Below are 21381 nucleotides of genomic sequence, written 5' to 3'. Positions count from 1 at the left end.
CCTTGTTATCATGGAGTTTATTACAGGGACAGTAGATCACAAGATGTTGTTCCATTTCCAAGTGACTAGAGGTCTTATTTGTACCCACAAACCTGCACCTCAGATCATCAAAGTGGATGTTAGGTAAACAGCCACTTTTCTAGCCACATGCTGAGCTAGTTCATTGCCCAAGATACCCACATGATTTGGGACCCACAGAAAAGACAATTGAGCATGTATATGACTTAAGTCAGAGATAAGTTCATAAATAGAAGATATCTCTGGTTGACAAGAGTAACATCTATCAATAGCAGGCAGGCTGGAAAACAATGTGGTCAATGGAGGTCTGATTAATAGAGTAAAGGGTTCTGTTAATAGCTATCACCTCTGCCATATTACTACTACACATTTCCAGCAACAAATATTGTTCCTGACTGGTGAGGGGTGTAAAAGAATATCCTGCCCCAAACATAGTTTTAGAGCTATCAGTGTAAAAGATGGTAGCAGCCTCATCCTCTTGAAGAACTGAGAGGCACAGATGCCAAAAAGTCATGGGGATAACTGAAACCTTTAGTCCTTGAAATAAGTCGGTCCTAATTTGTGATCTGGGTACTAAGCAAGGGGTGGAGGTTTGTGGGAAAACAAGGGGGAGCACATTCTGAGAGGATAGGCGGAGGTCCTGGCAAAGGACCTCAAGGTACATGCTACCCAAGGGCTGCTGTCAGGTGGTCAATGCCCCATGTATACAAAAAGAATTTTTTAAGTTGAAAGATCAGGAAACTGTGAGATGTTGATTGCATAAGTGAGCATGAGGTAAGATCCCCACTTCAGCAAGGAGACTGTCGACAGGACTAGTCTGGAAGGCCTTAGAGGTCATTCTTACTCCACAGTGATGTATTTCGTCCAACAAATTCAAAGCTGAAGGTGCCACTGAGCTATAAACCTGGTAAATACAGTTCAATCAACACTAGCTCAGAGCCTAGTAAATATGGTGTAGAGTAATATGATCCACGCCCCAAGAGGTATGGGCCAGGAAGCAGAGAGTATTGAGCATTCACATGCAGCTAGTCTTCAGCTGGTAAATATTGGACACCCATGTCAACCACGCATTTATAGCAGACCAATGAGTGATGCATAGAAACATGCAACAGAAAATTACACCAGCTTTAGAGCTCTTGCTCTTCTGTAGTAAAAATACAAACATACACATTCTTAACCTCATATGCACACACCCATGGCATGGCTGACTGTTGATTATAGACAGCTGTTGCCTGCGCAGATAGAAGTGATGATGGGGGTAGGGGTGGATGCACAAGACAAGGAGGTGTAGCTGGTTAGTGTGAGGCAAGTCTTTTGATAGATGATTCAGCAGCTGCACAACAAGCTGAAATGAGTTCAGCAGGTAGAGCATTCAAGAGATAGATGGGGGGAGGGAAAGACAGGAGAGAAGAGGAAAGTGGACATGAAGAGGGAGACAATGTGGTAAGGGAGAGGAGTGGGAGAAGGTGGAAGGAGAGAGAAAGGGGGAATACCTGCATGGGTGGAGAGGGAGGGGTAGTGGTGGTAGAAGGAAGTGCACCACCCGTATGAGGAAGGAGTACTGTGGACAGAAGAGAAGAGGGAACAGGTAGGGTGAGGCATTGGGAAACAGGTTGGTGTAGGTTTAGGCCAGAGGGTTGCGAGAATGCACAATATGCTGTAGAGACAATTCCCACTTGTGTAGTTGTGCTGGGAAGGAGTATCCAAATGGCCCACATAATGAAGCTGCCAGTGAAGTGATTAGTGTTGTGGTGTGCACCATGTTAGACAACTGTTTGTTGTTTGCCACAGTTTGGCAAGGGCCATTCATGCTAGTAGACAGTTGGTTACCTGTCATGTCCACATAGAATGCTGCACTGTAATTCTGGCATAGCTGATATATAACACAGCTCCTTCCACATGTGGCCCTGCCTTTTCTTGGGTAGGAAATGCCTGTGATTGGACTGTGGTAAGAGGTGGCAAGCTGATGTATGTGACAGATCTTCCACCTGGGTCGACCGCAAGGGAATGACCCATGGGGTGCAGGATTGGAACAGGGACAAACAGGGATATTCTGTAGGTTGGGTGGACACTAGGACACAAGTCTGGGTGCTGTGGGTAGGATTTTGGGTACGACACTCCCTATCTCAGGGTATGATGAGAGGTAGTTGAAGCCCTGGTCATGAATTTGGTTGAGTTTTCCAAGGCCAGGGTGATACTGCATGATCAGAGGAGTGCTGCTTGATAACTGGTTAACAGATTTACTGGTGTCAGAGGACGAGATAGCATGGGAGATCTGATCATGAATAAAAAGGGAGATGTTAAAACTTTGAAGTAAGTTTGTGAGGAGGATTCTCAACTCATAAGTGATATTTGTGTTTACATTTATTTCTTCACACAAAGTTATGTTTCTTTTGTGTTCAAGGATTTATCTGTAAATCCTGTTAAATTTTTTTTTAAGTATTCACTTTGTCTCTAGGTAACCGATATATACACAAACTGATTAATTTCTTGTTGATGTGAAGTCCTGTTAATTCAGTATAACACTTGCATGATCCTCCATGCTTTCAATAAACTTGCAATGAGAGTCTGTCTTCTGATAAAATAATACCTCAATGTGAATTTCAAACAATGGAAAGTCCAGGATGGAATAACAACAGTATGAAATAGATAAGTTGCTACTCACCACGTAGAGCAGGCACTGAACCACAGACAGGCACATTGAAGAAGGCTGCTAATCATTTAACTTTTTGGACCAAAAAAATCCTTCTTCCAAAATAGAACCTGTCATCAATGTTTTTCCCAAAAACCTCAGTCTCTCTGAATTATCAGTCCTTTTCAAAGACCTTACCTTTTGCCCCACTTCCAAATTCAATCAATCTGGTCTTGTTAAGGACCTCTCCTTCTCCCAATCCCTACAGTGAAAACACTTTTTCACCACCAACCCCACCAACCAGATTCAGTCCAAAATCAATACTGAACCCTGCCTCACTCAGTTCACTCTTCCATCCAATCGTGATCCAGCCCGCTGCCCCCAAATCACCCTCTGTTAACTTTCCAGAATTTCTAACCTTGAACTTTTCTCACCATCATTCCCCAAATTCCTCAACAGTGAAAACAACCTTAAATCTGCAGAAAGAACCACAATCCACCACCTAGAAACTGATCTCAACCATATAATCCTACCTGCCAACGAAAGCTCCACCATCATAGTTATGAATCCAGAGATTACCTGGCAGAGGGATTCTATCAGCTGTCAGATACATCCACCAACAAACTCTGCCATATTGACCCAATTCCTGATATCCAGCAGGCTCTCCAGTGCCTCCTCAAATCATTAGGCCCATTCCAGAACCTCTCCCTTGAGTCTCTCTTTATCCTCACCCCTACCACTCCCATCATCTGAATGCTTTCTAAACTCCATAAACCCAATCACCCAGAACAGCCCATTATGGCCAGTTACCTTGCCCCCAAAGAAAGAATCTCTGCACTCATGGACCAACACCTTCAGCCTATTACCCATAACCTACACTCCTATATAAAAGACACCAACCACTTCCTCCACCGTTCCTTTTTCTTTACCACTGGGTACACTGCTTGTCACTGTCAGTGTTGCTCAAGGCTTTGGCATTTTTGAACAGTACCTTTCCCAATTTCTGACTGACTGCAAACCTACAACCCCATTTCTGGTCACCATGACCAACCAGATCCTCACCCACAAGTACTTCTCCTTTAAAATCATCACCTACAAACAAATCTGTGGAACAGCAATGGACACTTGCATGGCACCATCCTATGCCAACTATTCATGGTCCTTCATAATAATACAGAATCCCATTCCCTAAGTGGTTCAGGTTCACTGATGACATCTTCATGATCTGGACTGAGGACACCATATCCACATTCTTCCAGAACCTCAACAGTTTCTCACCCATTGGCTTCATGTCATCCTCAACCCAACAAGCCACTTTGCTTGATGTAGGCTTCCATGTCCAACCACATAAAACCTACCAACTACCAAAAAACCACCACTTCAACGGGTGCCACCCATTCCATACCAAGAAGGTTCCTTCCATAGAGCACTATCACCTGAGGTCATTGCAAATGCAGTGATGAGCAGTCCCTCCTCAAATATGCCAAAGGTTTCACTGACACATTCATAGCCAGAAATTACTCTCCCGACCTTGTTCAGACAAAGATCTCTGTTGCCTTGTCTCTCCAGACACCTATCACCTCCAATATATCCAATCACCTCCCATATATCCACTGTCCGACCACAAAGGGGCATTTCTCTTGTGATTCTGTACCACAGAGGATTGGAGAAACTGAATCAGAGTCTCTGCCAGAGTTTCAACTACCCCTCATCATGCCCTGAAATGAGGGCTATCCTTCCCATTCCTCACACAGTGGTATTTTGCAACCCACAGAATGTACGCAATATCCTTGCTCCCAACCCCTTGCCTCATGGCTCATACCTCTGCAGTAGACCTATACTTCTGACCTGTCACAAGCACCTCTTACATGACCAAAGACAGAGCCACCTGCGAAAGCAGCCCTGTGATCTACAAACCAAGCTGCAAGCACTGTGTCATTTTCTACACAAGTATGATAATTAACAAACTGTCTTTCTGCATAAATGGCAACTGCCAAACAGTGGCCAAGAGAGACCTGGACCTTCTAGTTGCTGAACTTGCTGCCCAGCACAATGTGCTTCACTTAAATGACTGCTTCAAAATCTTTCCGACCAGTTGCAGTAAACTTTTTCTTTTTAGGTAACCCCATAAGAAGTAGTCACAAACGGACAAATCTGGTGAACGTGCTGGCCAGTGGACATTGCCGAAAGATGAGATCATATGTTAGGGAAACATTTCTCGAACAACTGCTGTGGAATCGTTTACTGTGTGGGCTGTGGTTCCATCTTGTTGGAACCACATGTCTGCCATGTTCCTCTGTACAGTGTACAATTGTGGCTGCATGAAATTGCGTAGCATTGCTACATAATGTGCAGCATTCATTACTACACTAACACTAAAAAATAAGGCCCAATGATTCCCACTTTGGACACTCCACACCACACTGTCACTTTTGCACTGTGCAGTGATTTTTGATGTACTTCTCGTGGGTTGTCTGCTGCCCATCAGCAAGATTTTTGTTTGTTTACATAACTGTCTAAGAGAAAATGCTCTTCATCGCTCATCATTAACACAACATCATCAGTAGCAAGAACATCAAGTATTCTCTCACAACACTGACTTAGTTCATCCTAATCATGGTTGTGAATCTTTTGCATGATCATAATTTTATAAGGCTGAAAACGTAACTCATCCCTCACGATGCACTGCAGCCTAATGGAGTGGGAGTGGCGAGGACTTGCAGAACAGATGCTCTTACTCTATCGACATTTTCTCAAATACCCGCCATGCGGGAACAACCAGGTGACGTCTGCTTCATGACTAATCCAGTTGTGTGAAAAGTGACAACCCAATGCAAGATTGTGTTGTGATCAGGTACTGAACCATTTTGTGGAACATTCAAGTGTGTGTGGAAAAGCCATTGAACTGTGATCACAGAGTCATTACTTTTGAAGAAATGTTCACCATTGCTACCAAAACTCGCTCTAACCTACAAAACAATAGGTCCCCCACCCCGCCATTCCATTCCCATCACTGATACTATACAAGTCAAATCCATGTGTTCTTCTTGCACCGCCCTGTATATGCCACAACATATATTATTATTGTATCTTACATATTGTAAACTTATCTTCCACGTTCCAACAACATACCAAGTGCAACTGTCTAAAAAGGAAACTTCACTGGGACTTTTGTTAAATTTAAAGAAGACAGAATGACTGGCAATTATGTACCTTCAGCAGGCTTTCAAGTACTGTTAATAGAAGCTGTTGCATATATGCAAGGTTCAAAGCAGCTACCGCATAAATCTCTGCCCTGATACACCAGCATCTCCAACCCATCATGCAGAGCATGCCAGCCCACTGGAAAGACATCAACCATTTTCTGAAACATTTCACAATGAACCCCATTGGTCACTATTGAGTGGACCTTGTCTGTACCAATATACAGCCTTTAAACCCTAGAAGCCACCTCTCTCAGCATTCACCTGAAAGACTCGCACACACTCCATTTACTGCCACACTATGCAACTTCATTCTTACCCACTACTTTTCTTGGCCAGACCCAGAGTCAAATTAGGAGGATTGCCATGGGAACCAGGATGGCCCTGGCATATGCCAATCTTTTCTTGAGCAGCATGGAAAAGGTGAGGTGCAGGCCAGAAATGACACTCATGAATATTTCACAACATTTATTCTTCTAGGCCACAATCGAATTAGGAGGATTGCCATGGGAACCAGGATGGCCCTGGCATATGCCAATCTTTTCTTGAGCAGCATGGAAGAGGTGAGGTGTAGGCCAGAAATGACACCCATGAATATGTCACAACATTTATTCTTCTAGTCCACAATCAGAAATAAAAATTCTAAATCAGCAAAGAATAAAAATCTTACTTCACACTTGCCAGGAAAAAAACAATGCCCTTTGCTGCAGAGCACCTGAAATGTAGGGGTACTTGAATTTGATATGTTGTCTGGCTCTTGTACGGATGACTGGTTGTGTCAGTGTGTGAACCTCGGCCATCCTCAACCAAAGGAGTACTATCGAGCATCAGTGATGGTGAGATGCATTCTCATTTCACTCTTTCAATGGACACACAAAGCATTTTCCATTTTGCAAGAAGTTTATGATAAAGGCATCACATTGTAGTACTTTTTATGGCCCACTATAACGACAGCCTCTGTGCACAGCATGATATGCACACAATCTGCCAAGACTCTGTGTATGACGACCAAATGTTCGCCTTGGTGGAACACAGGTGGCTGTCTCACCCTGCCACAGCCAAGAATCTGCTGCACCAGCAGTGATAGCTGTTTGTGCTGGTAGTGGTGCAGTTGTGGATTAGTCTGTCAGGATTCTCAATGACTCCCTACAAACCATCTCTGCCACTGATGTGCCTATATCTGCCATATACAGGGTGCGGCAGCATTCATAGTAGGATATTAAAAACACCATCAGGCAGTAACTGTAATTTATTTATTACCTCTTATGTCAATTAATAGTTAAAGGTATGCCATTTACTAATGTGTAAGTCATTGTCCATTGCATGGATTACTTTTTGAATATGACTCCTGTCAAATGATGCTCCCTCTGCACAACACATTCATCTAGGCGGCGTTGGAAGCTTTCCATAACCCAGAATAATGTATTCCCTGGGACATTGCCAATGGCAGTTCTGATGTGATCCTTCAACTCAGGAATGGTGGCACAATGTGTTCAGAACACTTCTTGCTTCAGGTAGCCTCAAAGGAAACAGTCTGCACATGAAAAGTCAGGTGAGCGAGACAGCCAGGAAATGTCACCAAAACAGGAAATTACTCTACCGGGAAATGTCTGTCACAAGAAATCCACACAAATTCTGGCTGTATGCGAGGTCGCTCCACCTTGTTGAAACCATAATTGTTTCACATCCACATCGACCATACCTAATTGGGGAAGAACAAAGTCTTGCAGCATCTTTAGGTAGTGTTCACTGATGACAGTTACAGCCACACCACTGTCACCCTCAAAGAAGCAAGGGCCAATAATCCCAAAGGAAACAACTCCACACCACACTGCGACACGAGAACTGTGCAAGGGCTTAATGTGCAGTTCATCTGGGTTTACGTCACTCCATCACTCCAATAACGCATATTCTGTTTATCCACTGAACCACATAGCTCGAAATGAACTTCATCTGACATCAGGATGGTGTGCAAAATTTGTAATTTTGGTGAAGGAGATCACGCATGGTTAAGCAGAATGTTTTGCCTGAAACCCAATCACGAGGCCTAATTTCCTGAAAATCTGCAGCTTATATGGGTGAAAATGGAGATCTTCGTGCAATATTCTCCTGGATGAGCAATCCAACATATGCACAGTTTGCGCAAGACAACAAGCAGATCTTTTTGGACTACACAATAGTGCAGCACGAACATTTTCCACAGCTTCTGGTGTCCGCACAGTTCTTTCACCTCTCCCCGGTTTGAGACTGCAAACAGAACCTATTGTTTGAAATGCACGTACCCACTTCACAATGGTCCATCTAGCTGGAACTTTCCCATGATGTCCCAAGTTGAAATGTTGCCGAAATAGATGCTGGTTAGCAAAAACAAAGTCGTTATTCTTGAAATAACTTTCAACAGCAAAGGCATGATGCTGTGCACTCCACCTGCAGTACGTCATTGTACTACACAAGTAAAATTACGCTATGAACGCTGCCGCACCCTGTACTAGTGGTGGCACCTCTGTCCAACGGGGGCACATGATGGATGCCTTCAGTGTTCTGTGCCACGTTTCCACTATTCTCTCACTTGCAGGATGATACCTGGTTGTGTGATGACCCTGGTCTATCATAATATACAGTGGGTATCCGAAATGTGGTATGAAAACCTTTGCTACTGTCTTGGCTGCTACATCTGTGACTGGTATGGCCTCTGCCCATCTACTGTAATGAGCAAATATCTATAATCCTCTGAGGGTGGAAACAAAGCTACTAAGTCAAGGTGTTCATGACCAAACCTTACCGGTGGTCTTGCAAAACTTCCGACATCTTTATACTGTCCTAATGTACAATACTGACAGTGAAGGGATGAGTGAGTACAATTCCTGGCATGTTTTTTAACTGATGGGCACCTGAACTGCTTGGTTAGCAACTTGATAGGTGCATTTGCAGCTGGTTGCACTAGGCTGTGTAGGTTGGGCTTCAATGTAAGGGCGAAAATATCTCATAATCTTGTATACTGCTAACAACTCTCTAACATAGGCGCTCGATTCTGTAGTGATGCTCCACTTGCGATGTGGCTGACATCTACCACAGTATTCAATGGTACGGACAGAAAAGAGTGGGCAAACAGCACTGCCTCTTCAAGGCTGGTTTGTAATTGGCTGAAAGCATTGCTCATTTCCAGCATCCACTATAATATTCAATTGCTCTTTGTGTTCTTACCTGCAGGCACATGTGTTAGTGGTGCCTGGGTGGCATGTATTACTGGCAAATGACTGCGATAAAAATTTACCCAGCCTAAAAACCATTGCTTATTGTCCATTGGCTTTGATAAATTAAGTAACGTGACTATCTTATCTGGCAAAGGTCGGATCCCATCGGCCGAGACTTTATAGCCTAGAAAAGTTACCTCACTTTTGCACACGATGCACTTTTCTTTATTTGAAACCACCCCATAGTTACACAACTTCTGCCGTACTTAGTTTATGTGCCTGTCATGAACATGTGCATCAGCTGAGAATATTAAGCTATCGACGTGTGTGAAACAAAATGGCACGCCTTGCAGCACTTTGTCAGTGAATATCTGCCACGCCTGGGCTACATTTTTAAGACCGAATGGCATAAACAAAAACACAAATAGGCCAAAAGGCCTAATCACTACTGTCTTTACCATGTTGGTACGTGCCACTGGGATTTGGTTGTGATATTTCCAACACTCCAACACTGAGACAACTTTTGTGCCCGCCAAAGCATAGGTAAATTCTTGGATATTAGGTGTCAGGTACTTACCTGGGACTGTTCTTGCATTCAATCTACGGTAATCACCTCAGGGGTGCCATGTGCCATCCTTCTTGCACACGAGGTGTAATGGGGACCTCAGGGGCTGTGACCTTCATATAACACCAGCGTGATGCATTTCTTTGAATATCACCTTAGTCCCAGCCATCTTCTCCGAAGATGCCTACTGAAGCATTATGAAACTGGTGGTGGCCCTGTGTGTGTGTGTGTGTGTGTGTGTGTGTGTGTGTGTGTGTGTGTGTGTCTATAATGCACAGTATTGTGCTTAATGCTGCTTGGCTGCACTGTCCCTTGTGGCATGGACTATTTACTCATAATTGATCACTCTTATTACATTGTCCACAGAACCTCTTTGAATTCCCTTTGCTCCATCATTTTGTTTCTGCTTATAAGGAAGGCATCTACCAAATCTACAGCCAGTGGAAAGTGTGACGGGAAGTCGGCACCTAATATGGGTTGCATAATGTCTGCCACCACGAAACTCCACTTGTATTGAATAGAAAAGCCAACGTTTATCATCAGTTCTTTACACCCATACATGCTAATGCTAGAGTTGCTCACAGCTAGCAGCTGTAAGGGCTCATGCTTCATCGTCTTAACTGTGCTCACGACTGGAAGGGCACTGGCCTGTGAGTCAGGGTCTATTAAAAAACAAGCCTGAAATATTATTGGCCATGTGCAACTGATGCGATGCCATGCTGTGATTCATCAGAATAGAAATTAGAATGCCACCACGGGTCTTACCTTTACCGTGTGTCAGTCTGTGTTCAGCTACAGTATGACTCTTCTTGCATCGATGGCCCTGATTGTAAGTATTGCCATCCATGGCACCTAATTTGGACTGCCCTTGACATTTGGGTACCCACACATTATTGTGCACTTTGTAGCTTGGGGCTCGCATTGTCTGTGGTAATAGCAGATATCAGTGCAAGCTTGACCTTGACTGTGATCTAACGGCTGTAAGTTGGATGTATGCCACAACCGCATCCTCTTATCGGACCCTGTCCATAACTCAGAGTTCTGTAGCGGTCTGTCAATCTTTCCAGCTCTAGGAGTTCTTCAGCAGTGTTTGGCGATTGTCAACAAGATGCAACAGCACAATTTGTAATTGGCTCCTCCAAGAACTCAAGTGCACATTTGTTGTCTTCAGCTGTCATGCAGGTAGTTATCACTGCTATGGATGCCACAGCAGTTGACTCCATTGTGGCATATGCTATATCACTTACTTGAAGTAGCTCATCCTACAGTTACCCCTCATATGCTATTAATGTCAACAGCACTCGAGGTGGGAGTTGTTGTCGTCAGATATGTAGCAGCAACTGATTAGATATTATACTAACATCCAGTATTGCACACAAATGCCTCCAAAATTCCAAGGGGTTTCTGTCCCCACATTCCTGCTGGTGAAGCATTTGTGATAGCCTCTGCTTAGGTAACTTCATGCAGCATGTGATTAGCGAAATCTTTAGCACAAGGTATGCTTGTTGGTGAGCCAGATGTAGAATTACACTGTTATCATTTTCACTCTCTGGTACAAATTGCTAATTGTCAGCATAAATTGTTCACATTCTTCTGTGAACTGTTGTGCAAAAATTTTCTCCATGACTGCAAACCATACATATGGTTGTGGACATAAAATGTTCTCTACAGTCGCAAACCATTTGTCTTGTTGTGGGTGTAAATAGTTGTGCTCGCAACTGCAGATGCTGTTCGATAGGCACAAACAAATTGGCAAGCAAAAAATCTTCAGTGAGGCTTGATGACTACAGCTCATGATATCCTCGTGCCCATCTTGCTTAGACAGCTGCCAGGTCTTCCACATCAAACGTTCTCTCAATGTCAAGAGTTCTGAAAGTTCCATCTCTTGAAGCTACTGTATCTCATTACCAACTGTTTGTCAAAAGCCATTTGTACCTTCCATGTTTAACAAATGTAATGCGAAAAATGTCTTTGTGTCTTAAAACTGCTCGTTACCAATTATGCAGGCCAGAAATGAAACCCATACATATTTCAATTTCATAACTCCCCCCCCCCCCCCCCCCCCCCCTCCCGATCACAATCAGATGTGGAAAAGTTATTTTTCAGCTACATCAGCAAAGACTAAAACTCTTACTTTTTATGCTTCACTGGTCGGTTTTTTGTTCCAACAGCAGCATTCCTCAACATCCAGATCCTGAGTACCCTGGCTTGTAAAAAATTTTGTGGCTTGGATTCAGCATGAAGAAAAACTACTCCACGCCCCACAGTGCCGCAACTCTTGTTCTGAACTCAAATTCTTTTCCCAATACCTTCAGTGACATTGAACCCCAGCTCACTGAATCTTTCAGTACATATAAACCAAATAATAATGTCACCCCCACCTGGACAGCTGTCACGTCTTCCACACCAAATGTTCTCTCCCTTACAACGCTTGGCATTGATGGCAAACACATTATCTGCTCCGACAATAAATCCTCAACATCTATCTCAAAAACCTCTCTCAAGCATTCCTCTATCACAACTAAACCCAAGTTCATGCCCATACAAAGATCTCTTGGGCTGTCCCCGCACCTCTGATTCTCCGACGAATACAACTGCCCTTCCAAAAAACACAGAAGCGCCCTCCAATATTACACAGTACCACCCAGTCTTTGAATGTCTAAATATATAATCACTTTGCCAAGGCTATGATTTTTTTGAAGCAAGCCTTGACACAAAATCGTCAAACCCTGGTATAAATACCACACAGCTCACTGTCAACTTCCATCACTCTCCTAACTTCCATAACATCCGCGTCAAACCTTATGACATTATCTATATTCCAAACACACACTACCATTGGTTTTGAAAGCTAGTGACTGGTTGTTGGCGTTAGGCAGACAGTCGGGCAGCAGCAACTGGTACCAATGATATGTGTCACTTTGAATCAGAAGAGATTCTCTCTGGTTTTGAGTGGCTAACAGAAGTGGTAAAGGCTGCCAGTCTTGCTTGTGAGATGAAAGCAGAGCTCACCATTTGCAGCATTTTCAACAGGAGCAATTGCAGACCTTTGGTACAGAGCCAAGTAGAGGGTCTGAATCAGAGGCTCAGATGGTTCTGTGGCTGTGTAGGCTGCAGATTTCTCGACTCGCACCATAGTGCGGTTGGGTATCACGTTCCGCCAAATAGGTCAGGAGATCACTACATGCAGGAGGCAGCTACAAAGGTAGCAGGGGCTGTGTGGTGTGGATTGGGCGATTTTTTAGGTTAGAGGGTCTCTGGGAAATACAAAAAGGGCTTCAGGCTCAAAGGGTGCAGGTCAAACAAAGGAAGAGAGTAGATACAGGAACAATCCAAGTAGCAGTTGTAAATTGTCATAGCTGTATTGGGAAAGTACCAGAGCTCCAAACGCTAATTGAAAGTATTGATACTCAAATTGTTGTAGGCTCTGAAAGGTGGCTACAGATGGAGATAAGTTCAGTTGCTGTTAGAAGTAGTTAATCTTGTCATGAAATTGAAGCACGATGCTTATAATAGTTTCCACAACTAATTTTTGTTTCAAGACCTGGCACAAAATCCGAAGAGACTCCAGTCATATGTGAAGTATGCTAGTGGCAAGACACAATCAATGCCTTCTCTGCATGATAGCATTGGAAATACTATTGATGACAGTGCTGCCAAAGCAGAGCTACGAAACACAGCCTTCCAAAATTCCTTCACCAAACAAGACAAAGTAAATATTATAGAATTCAAAACAAGAACAGCTGCCATCATTAGTAACGCAGAAATAGATATCCTCGGAGTAGTACAGACTGTATATGAGTTAGGTTCCTTTTAGAGTAAGCTGATACAATAATTCCATACTTAACAATCACAAACAACCATTTGCTCTATGAAAGATCTGTACCCAAAGATTGGAAAGTTGCACAGGTCACACCAATATTCAAGAAAGGTAGTAGGAGTAATCCATTAAATTACAGGGCCATATCAATATTCAGCAGGATTTTGGAACATACACTGTGTTTGAACATTATGAATTACCTCAAAGAAAATGGCCTATTGACACACAGTCCACATGGATTTGGAAAACATTGGTGTTGTGAAAGGCAACTAGATCTTTACTCACATAAGTTGAGTGCTATTGACAAGAGATTTCAAATTGATTCCACATTTATAAGATTTCCAGAAGGCTTTTGACACTGTACCACACAAGCGGCTTACAATGAAATTGTTTGCTTATGGAATATCATCTCAGTTATGTGAATGGTTTTGTGATTTTTTTGTCCTTTTCTAAATAAACGATTTAGAAGACAATCTGAGCAGCCGTCTAAGGTTGTTTGCAGATGATGCTGTTGTTTATTGACTAGCAAAGTCATCAGAAGATCAAAACAAATAGCAAAATGATTTAGAAAAGATAGCTGTATGCTGCAAAAATTGGCAATTGACCCTAAATAACAAAAAGTGAGAGATCATCCACATGATGGTAAAAGAAATCCATTAAACTTCAATTACATGATAAATCAGTCGAATCTAAAGGCTGCAAATGCAACTAAATATCTAGAAATTATAATTACGAACAACTTAAGTTGGAAGGAACACACACAAAATATTGTGGGGAAGGCTAACCAAAGATGGCGTTTTGTTGATAGGACACTTAGAAAATGTAACAGATCTACTAAAGAGACGGCTTACACTACAACTGTCCATCCTCTTTCAGAATACTGCTGCACAGCGTGGAATCATTATCACATCAGATTGACAGAGTACATTGAGAAAGTTCAAAGAAGGGCAGCACGTTTTGTATTACTGCGAAATAGGGGAGAGAGTGTCACTGAAATGATACAGGATTTGGGGTGGACATTATTTTAACAAAGGCGTTTTTGCTGTGGTGGAATCTTCTCGTGAAATTTCAATCAACAACTTTCTCCTCTGAATGCGAAAATATTTTGTTGACACCGATCTACATAGGGAGAAACGATTATCATAGTAAAATAAGGGAAATTGGAGCTCACATGGAAAGATATAGGTGGTCGTTTCTCCCGTGCGCTGTATAAGATTGGTGTAATAGAGAATTATTGTGAAAGTGGTTCAACGAACCCTCTGCCAGCACTTAAATGTGATTTGCAGAGTATCCATGTAGACATAGATGTACCATTTACTTCAACACTGGTAAACCTTAAATTTTATTGAAAGAGCAATGTGTGATGAAATGCACATTGTTTACTAATTAATGTGCTCAATACATGGCTTTTTATATAAGAATGACCACCACTAAACTGGTTGAGCTTATGAATGTGCCCATACTGACTGTCCACATTGATGAAACTCAGTACCTAATTGCAGTGCATGCTTCACAGCAAGACTCAAGAGACCACTGCCCACTATACTAGCTACATGTGCCGTCTGCATCCTCCCAACCAGTAGTAGCTCTCCGAAACATCTGTGATATGAACTTTGTCTCCAACACATCCTGGCCCCAACACTTTAATTTCATTACTTACTAGTTTTTTTTTTATCTTCTCACTCTGTCTCCTATTATCTCTAACTGAAGCTGCCACAGTGTTTACCAACATACTTCACTTGACCTTCCACACTCTCTTTCTGACACCTTCTCCTTCACCTTTGTCTCCATTCACCTTCAGGAGCTGTGAGCTTAGTAACATGCCCCTCCTTTTTAATCATCCCACACAAATTCCTCTTTCTTCTCTGAGAAAGAAAGATAGAGGTCCCAGATGCAATGCTATGTTTTTTCTGCTTTACCTTTTTATTGGCAATTACTAAGAATTTCATCTACTGCATGTAAGTATTGGCCAACGATCCTGTCTGAGAGTAATTTAAGAAATATAATTGTAAGGCACTGTTACTATTCTGAGATACGTTTTAGAACTCATCCTGCTGAACTAGCATCAAAGATTTTTCTTACAGTATCACTGATAACAAGTTACTCTTATACTAACAATACTTTATGACCAAATGAGTTGATTATCTTCTTTATACTATTTGCTAATATTCCAAACAGAAACGCAAATATTTGCTGTCTATCTTTTGTTCATTTCCCAGCAGCTTATATTTGCTCACTTACAAAAATTGTTGGTAACTGCTTCATTTTACTTATCTATGAATAATTGCACTTTACTGACTTAATTAAATTTACATATAATTTGTGAGTCACAGAAATAACCACAATAATTATAAAGTAGTTCATAAAAAATAAATTCAAAGTAGCAGACTTTCCTATATTTCAGATGTGTCCTGATCTATATTTTGGTGTGACTTCCTCCTTCCTACTGCATCTGTATCTATAGTTCCCTTTCCTTATTTCATATTTGTCATTTTCTTTTGATGAAGAAACTGTCTTAATTGCCCTAAAGCTGGAAATCAGTGCCTGTTTTCATTATTATTCTTATTCTTATTATTATTATTATTTCATGTGTGTGTTAGCTTCATGCTTTTTTTGTTCCAGTATTAGTAGTTGTCAAGCTGACACAACTTTCTTTCATTCAAAACATATTACATATTCAATATTACTAAGTGAACATGTTTTATATAAGTGAAACATAAATGCTAAAAATAAAGTACAAAATTTCAGAATGTAAACAATTTGCAGGTACAGTCTGGTTTCTTTATTTTATAAAAAATCATGTGTTCATCAGATTTCACATGAGTGAAGAAATGAGACTAAAGAAAATGCCAAAAAAATAAAATCATCATTTGGAGCAATTTATATCATTATTTATAAATAGGCCTGTATGTTAATGATAGAGACAACAAGAATTATCACAACATGAAAAGAGACAGGAAGCCAATAAACAGCACTTACACAACAAAAGCATGCACACAATGTTGTCAAACATCCTTAAAACAGACACAAGAAACTCTTTCTTTCCAAATTACATTCCCTGCATCTTTCCAGCATGACAATAGAAAAGTCAGGCTTATAGGTCAAATTTATTATACAAAAATAATATGCTGTCCAACAGTAAAATAAGTAAGGTGTTCCATGGTAGATGCTCAACATTATGATTCCATGCCTACATTAAGATAGCTTCTACCATAGTGCACCGAGACCAAGGAAAGTACATCAGAGATTCATCAGTCAACAGCATCTTATACTTGAGTGCAACTCATGGCACTATTTTCATTTGCTGCACTGTAACCCAATACTTAATTTGTGATTGTACAATGTACAAACAGCTGCCTTATTAAATGTTGTCAACCCTAACATACTGCTGAAGGCCACTAAATAATATCTGTTTATCTCTCTTAACTTCACATAAACATTCACATGCCTCACCTCAGTCTCTTCTCATTATTCATTAACTGAACTTTGCAATAAAATTAGTTTTTTCATATAAAAAGCTATAAATGGCACAAAATTATACTGACAAATCTGTTGATTTATTGCTTATCATTTTGTGCTATGAATGTAGTGATTTAGTCAGAAAGGAAACAAGATCAGAAAATGAATAATGCAAATACACTGACATCATCTGTGGGTTTCCTCCAGCATAAGCCAGATCCAGATCATAGGCACTCACCAGTGAAAGACAAAGTATTTCCCTGTTATTCCTACTCTTGTACATTTTTAATCAAAGCTGCCACACTAATCTGTTTATAGTGTTATCTGTATATTATTTACTATTTGAAGACTATTGTAATAATAGAAATAATACTGGGCTTCTATTTTAAAGATAACAACAACATGAAATGAGAATTATCAATCAGTTCACCATTATGAACAGGGATTAATTTCCATAGAAAATGAGATTCTACATAGCATTCTCCCACATGTATACAGCATTTTTCTTTATACTACAGTTAAATAACATAAGGCAATAAGGAATGTATCTGGCACAAAACCTGCAAGCACAGGACTGATTTTCTTTCCAAATCAATACTGCAAAATTATGACAGCCACAAATGTGACGTATAAGAAACAAATCTTAAAATACCTTTTTGCAGAAACTTTTCCTTACAATAAGGTCATTAAAATATAAAATACAGCATAAAACTATTATATTAAAAAGTCATCTGTCAAAATATATAATCTCACCTACATGGAAGATATTCTGTAGCAAACTGTTGCTGAGAGTATTTTTGACACACACATGGAGACATTAAGTTCAGTTCCTTTAACACACTGCAGATTCTTATTGACTCTTTATAGCACCAATGAATATGCTGACACTGTGGTCACCAAAAACTCTGCTTCATTAAAAGTCTTATAAAATATAAAAATCCATATGTTTCATTCACTAAAACACGTTGTAACTGTAAAAGGTTGTAAGAAGCTCCACCATATTTCATGGAAATGAATCACAGCAGCCCACAATAACTCAACCACCATTATTGTCTTTCCAGAATTTGTACTGGTCACATCCCAGATTCAGCAATGCCCTCATCATCTGCAACAACAAAATTATATTATATACAACCAGTAGTATAATTTTTTTTAGTTAGTGAAATAATAGGTAACATTCTGCAGCATCTGATTAGCACTGAATCTGTATAATAGAGCAACATCCCTTCCATGCTGAAGTTCATTACATGCAAAAGCGAAGTTTTATTTAATTTATTCCAATTATGGGAAAGAGCCTCCTTTCAAAGTGTCACATTTTTTTTCTTTATATATAGTCATTGTGCACTGTTCTATACACCTTCTGAAAGTGAGTTCATATTAACTTTTTTTTTTTTTTTTTTTACAGTTGTTAGTAAGTGGTGGTACACATTAAATGAAAGTGAGAGCACTGGACTCTGAAAGAGGTGACCATACAGCAACTTCATGAAAAATTCAAGTCATACTCAAAAATACATATATCAAACAGATTGTTACGAAAGAGATATTGCTGCACATGAACACTTTGAATTATATGGTTACTTGTATTGTCAATCTAGAATGGTGCAGATTATTTACACATTAAGCCATTTTTGCTACATTTATTTGTGAGCGAGAGAAAACTAGCGGGTAATACACTGACATTTAGGATAACAACAATTCTTAATATCACTTTCTTAAGAGAAAACTGATGGCAAAGTAGCTGTGCTTGTTAGACTGACATGACATTGGCATTAACATTGGTGTACTCTTGTTGTTGCATATGGACAGCTTACAGGTGAGAATATCTACATCATTAACATCATTATGGGTTTGCAGCACCATGATGCTAGGTATGCCATGTGATCTTTGTAATCTGGATATACTGATGATAAAGCATCTATGAGAAATGACAGACTTTTCTGACAGAGTAGGAAATACCAGTGACAAAGTATGCTCGAGATGAAGTGGGGAGAGAATCACTTCTAGGTGACAAAACACCAGGGCTTCCTTAAGAGTTGAAATGAAAAGAACTTTAACAGGCAGGGAGTGAAATGTATTCTGGAGAAGAAAAATGATGTGTAAATTGTATATGTAATAATAAGTATTTTTTCTTAGCGGTGTAAGGCAAGTTTTTATAATTCTGAAAAGTGAGAGAGTATTTTTTTAAACTGATCCCTGCATCAGGCGAAGAAGAATGGGATCAGTGAATTACTCTTTACAGAAGGAAACCATTCAGAGAGTTTATGTCACAAATCAACTGTCGTAAGTATGCCAGCTGCAGTAAGTCAATACCGTTACTGGTTGCTGAAACATTGGTAAAACACAATGTTTGCTGTATGTTTTCAAACAGTAGAATGGTCAGTAGGTACAAAGATGATGACAAAAGTCGTATCATTCAATCGCTGTGGGTTTTATAATATTCAAATAAAGTGAATACAGCAGAAAAAATGTGACAGGGTATAGCTCCAGAGCTGCCTTAAAAAAATAGAAAAAATATAAAATAATCAGTGGCCTGAATAATTAAAAATTTCTTGAAATCAATAAAGAAACATCATAAGGAAAAACAAAAAACATTGAAAAGAAGGCAAAGAGCAAAGCACTTAAAATGTCTCGGGGGAAAATGAAGAATTTCACTATATTCCAGTGCTCAAGAACAGCAGTAATTTCACAGGGTAGGACATCAAAATCAGAATGTTGTTTACTACGCAAGATGTGTGTGGTGTTGGGGATGAAACTGAATCACTTGAAAAACATCACACAAGAATAACAGAATGGCAGCAAGACAAAATATTATATAATGAGGGCAACTGACAAAAATTGAAAGTCACATGTGTTTTGTTGTGAAGCTTACAAGGCTATATATGATAAAATAACATAGAAAAGGAATGCTTCTCAAAGAACATAGCAGATGCTTCAAGAACTTTAGAATTTCAAAAATGATAAAACTAGAGACAAGACTACAAATAGAAGAGCTCTATAGAAAATAGCATTTGAGTCATATCGTCTCTAGTCAGAAAAGTTATCAGATACTATTCTCATACCCAAGATACTGTCCATTTCACCAGAGGAATTAAAAAAAAAAAATTCTCAGGTATAGAACTCATCCTTAGTGATGAGAAGACTGGAAATTTTAATTGCTAAGCTCATAAAAGAAGAGGAATGATTGAAGAGAACTAACCAAGCAGATAGTATTGCCTCTGATGTTCATTTTAACAAAAATAAAAGGAGAATTTAATGTGTAACAAATTTGGTGGACATGGAGGTATTTGCAAGAAGTCTAAGGAGAAAGAACACTGTTCTATATACAAAAAAATAATCACAGAAAAGGGGAGTGCTACTTTAAAAACAAAAGTACAATTCAAGAACCAAAAACAAGCCCTTTCAAGCTGCAATCTCACTGCAAAAGCACAAACCATAAAAAAAATACACCAATGAAAATCCAGCCAGTGAAGAAAACAAGAAAGAAGATATCAGTGAACAGAACATGAAAGCACATACTTCATTTATTATGTGTAACTGCAACACAAGAAGTTTTCAGAAGAAGCTGATGAGAAAGAAAAAATGGTCATTGTTGTTGGCAGTGTATGTACAGAATATTTGCATAATGAAATAGACAAGTTAACAAATGTAAAAGACTATGACAGTGTTTTGGAAGTTGCCAAAAAAGGTGGATCTTTGAAGCTAGCGGCAATAGGAAACTTTGTTGATTGAAACTGCATTCTCAAGTATGTCGTATATGTTCCTGGACTGAGTAGAAATGTGATGCCTATGAATGATATCACTGAGAAAAGATTGTACAGTTGTGTTTAGTACACAGTCTGTTCAAATTTATACAGATAAAGTACTTATTTTTGAAGGACCAAAAGCAAGAAATAGACAGCACGAAGCAACAGTTAACAATTAAATCACAAATGCAATTGCTACTGGCAGAAGGAGAAAAACAGGATGGCATAAGAAGCTAGGTCACCAAGTATAAGTTAGAATTCAAAGCTCAAAAAATGTGTGATAGAATTCCTAATAATTTACACTCAGTGGAAAAATGGTGTGAAGCTGATGTGAGAGCTAAACTAACAAGAAAGCAATTTTCTACTGTGAGAGAAAGAGCAACATGACAACTTGAAATAAAATATACTGATATCTGTAGAGAAAGAGACACTCCAATACTTAATACAGGCTGTATTAGATGATTTCACTCATTTCTATGGAACAGCACCTGGTGTAAAGCAACCACTGAAATCTGGCACATTGTGTTCAGCAATGTGTTCCTCCACTGGGTGATCCTCTGCTCTTTGCCACAGTATAGCAGCTGTCCTCATGGACAGATGGTCTGTGGTCACGGGCACATAAAATACTGTGCAGAAATTGCAGCAGGCTGGTATACAACATGATTACATTCACAGGTAGCTCTTCCTCTGATGAAACAAAATACGCCTGTGACTTCTCCATGTCGTCGGCAATGTGTGCTGCACAAA

General features: G+C 40.1%; 1 protein-coding gene across 3 annotated transcripts in view; it reads right to left on the bottom strand.

Moving 5' to 3' along the window:
• Window positions 1-16178: 16178 nt before the first annotated feature.
• LOC126175085 (tyrosine-protein phosphatase 10D) overlaps window positions 16179-21381 on the bottom strand; it is a 337665-nt gene continuing 332462 nt past the window's right edge. For all 3 annotated transcript variants that reach the window (XM_049921622.1, XM_049921623.1, XM_049921624.1), the window contains one exon: window positions 16179-17996. Coding sequence is in view for 1 of the 3 variants with exons in the window: in XM_049921624.1 (XP_049777581.1) it covers window positions 17965-17996 (32 nt within the window). In the remaining 2 variants the exon portion in view is untranslated. The remainder of the gene's footprint in view (window positions 17997-21381) is intronic.

The sequence above is a fragment of the Schistocerca cancellata genome, chromosome 3 (genome assembly GCF_023864275.1).
Source record: "Schistocerca cancellata isolate TAMUIC-IGC-003103 chromosome 3, iqSchCanc2.1, whole genome shotgun sequence".
Lineage (NCBI taxonomy): Eukaryota > Metazoa > Arthropoda > Insecta > Orthoptera > Acrididae > Schistocerca > Schistocerca cancellata.
The sequence above is the reverse complement of the archived record's forward strand: the minus strand, read 5'-3'. Positions and strand labels throughout refer to the sequence as shown.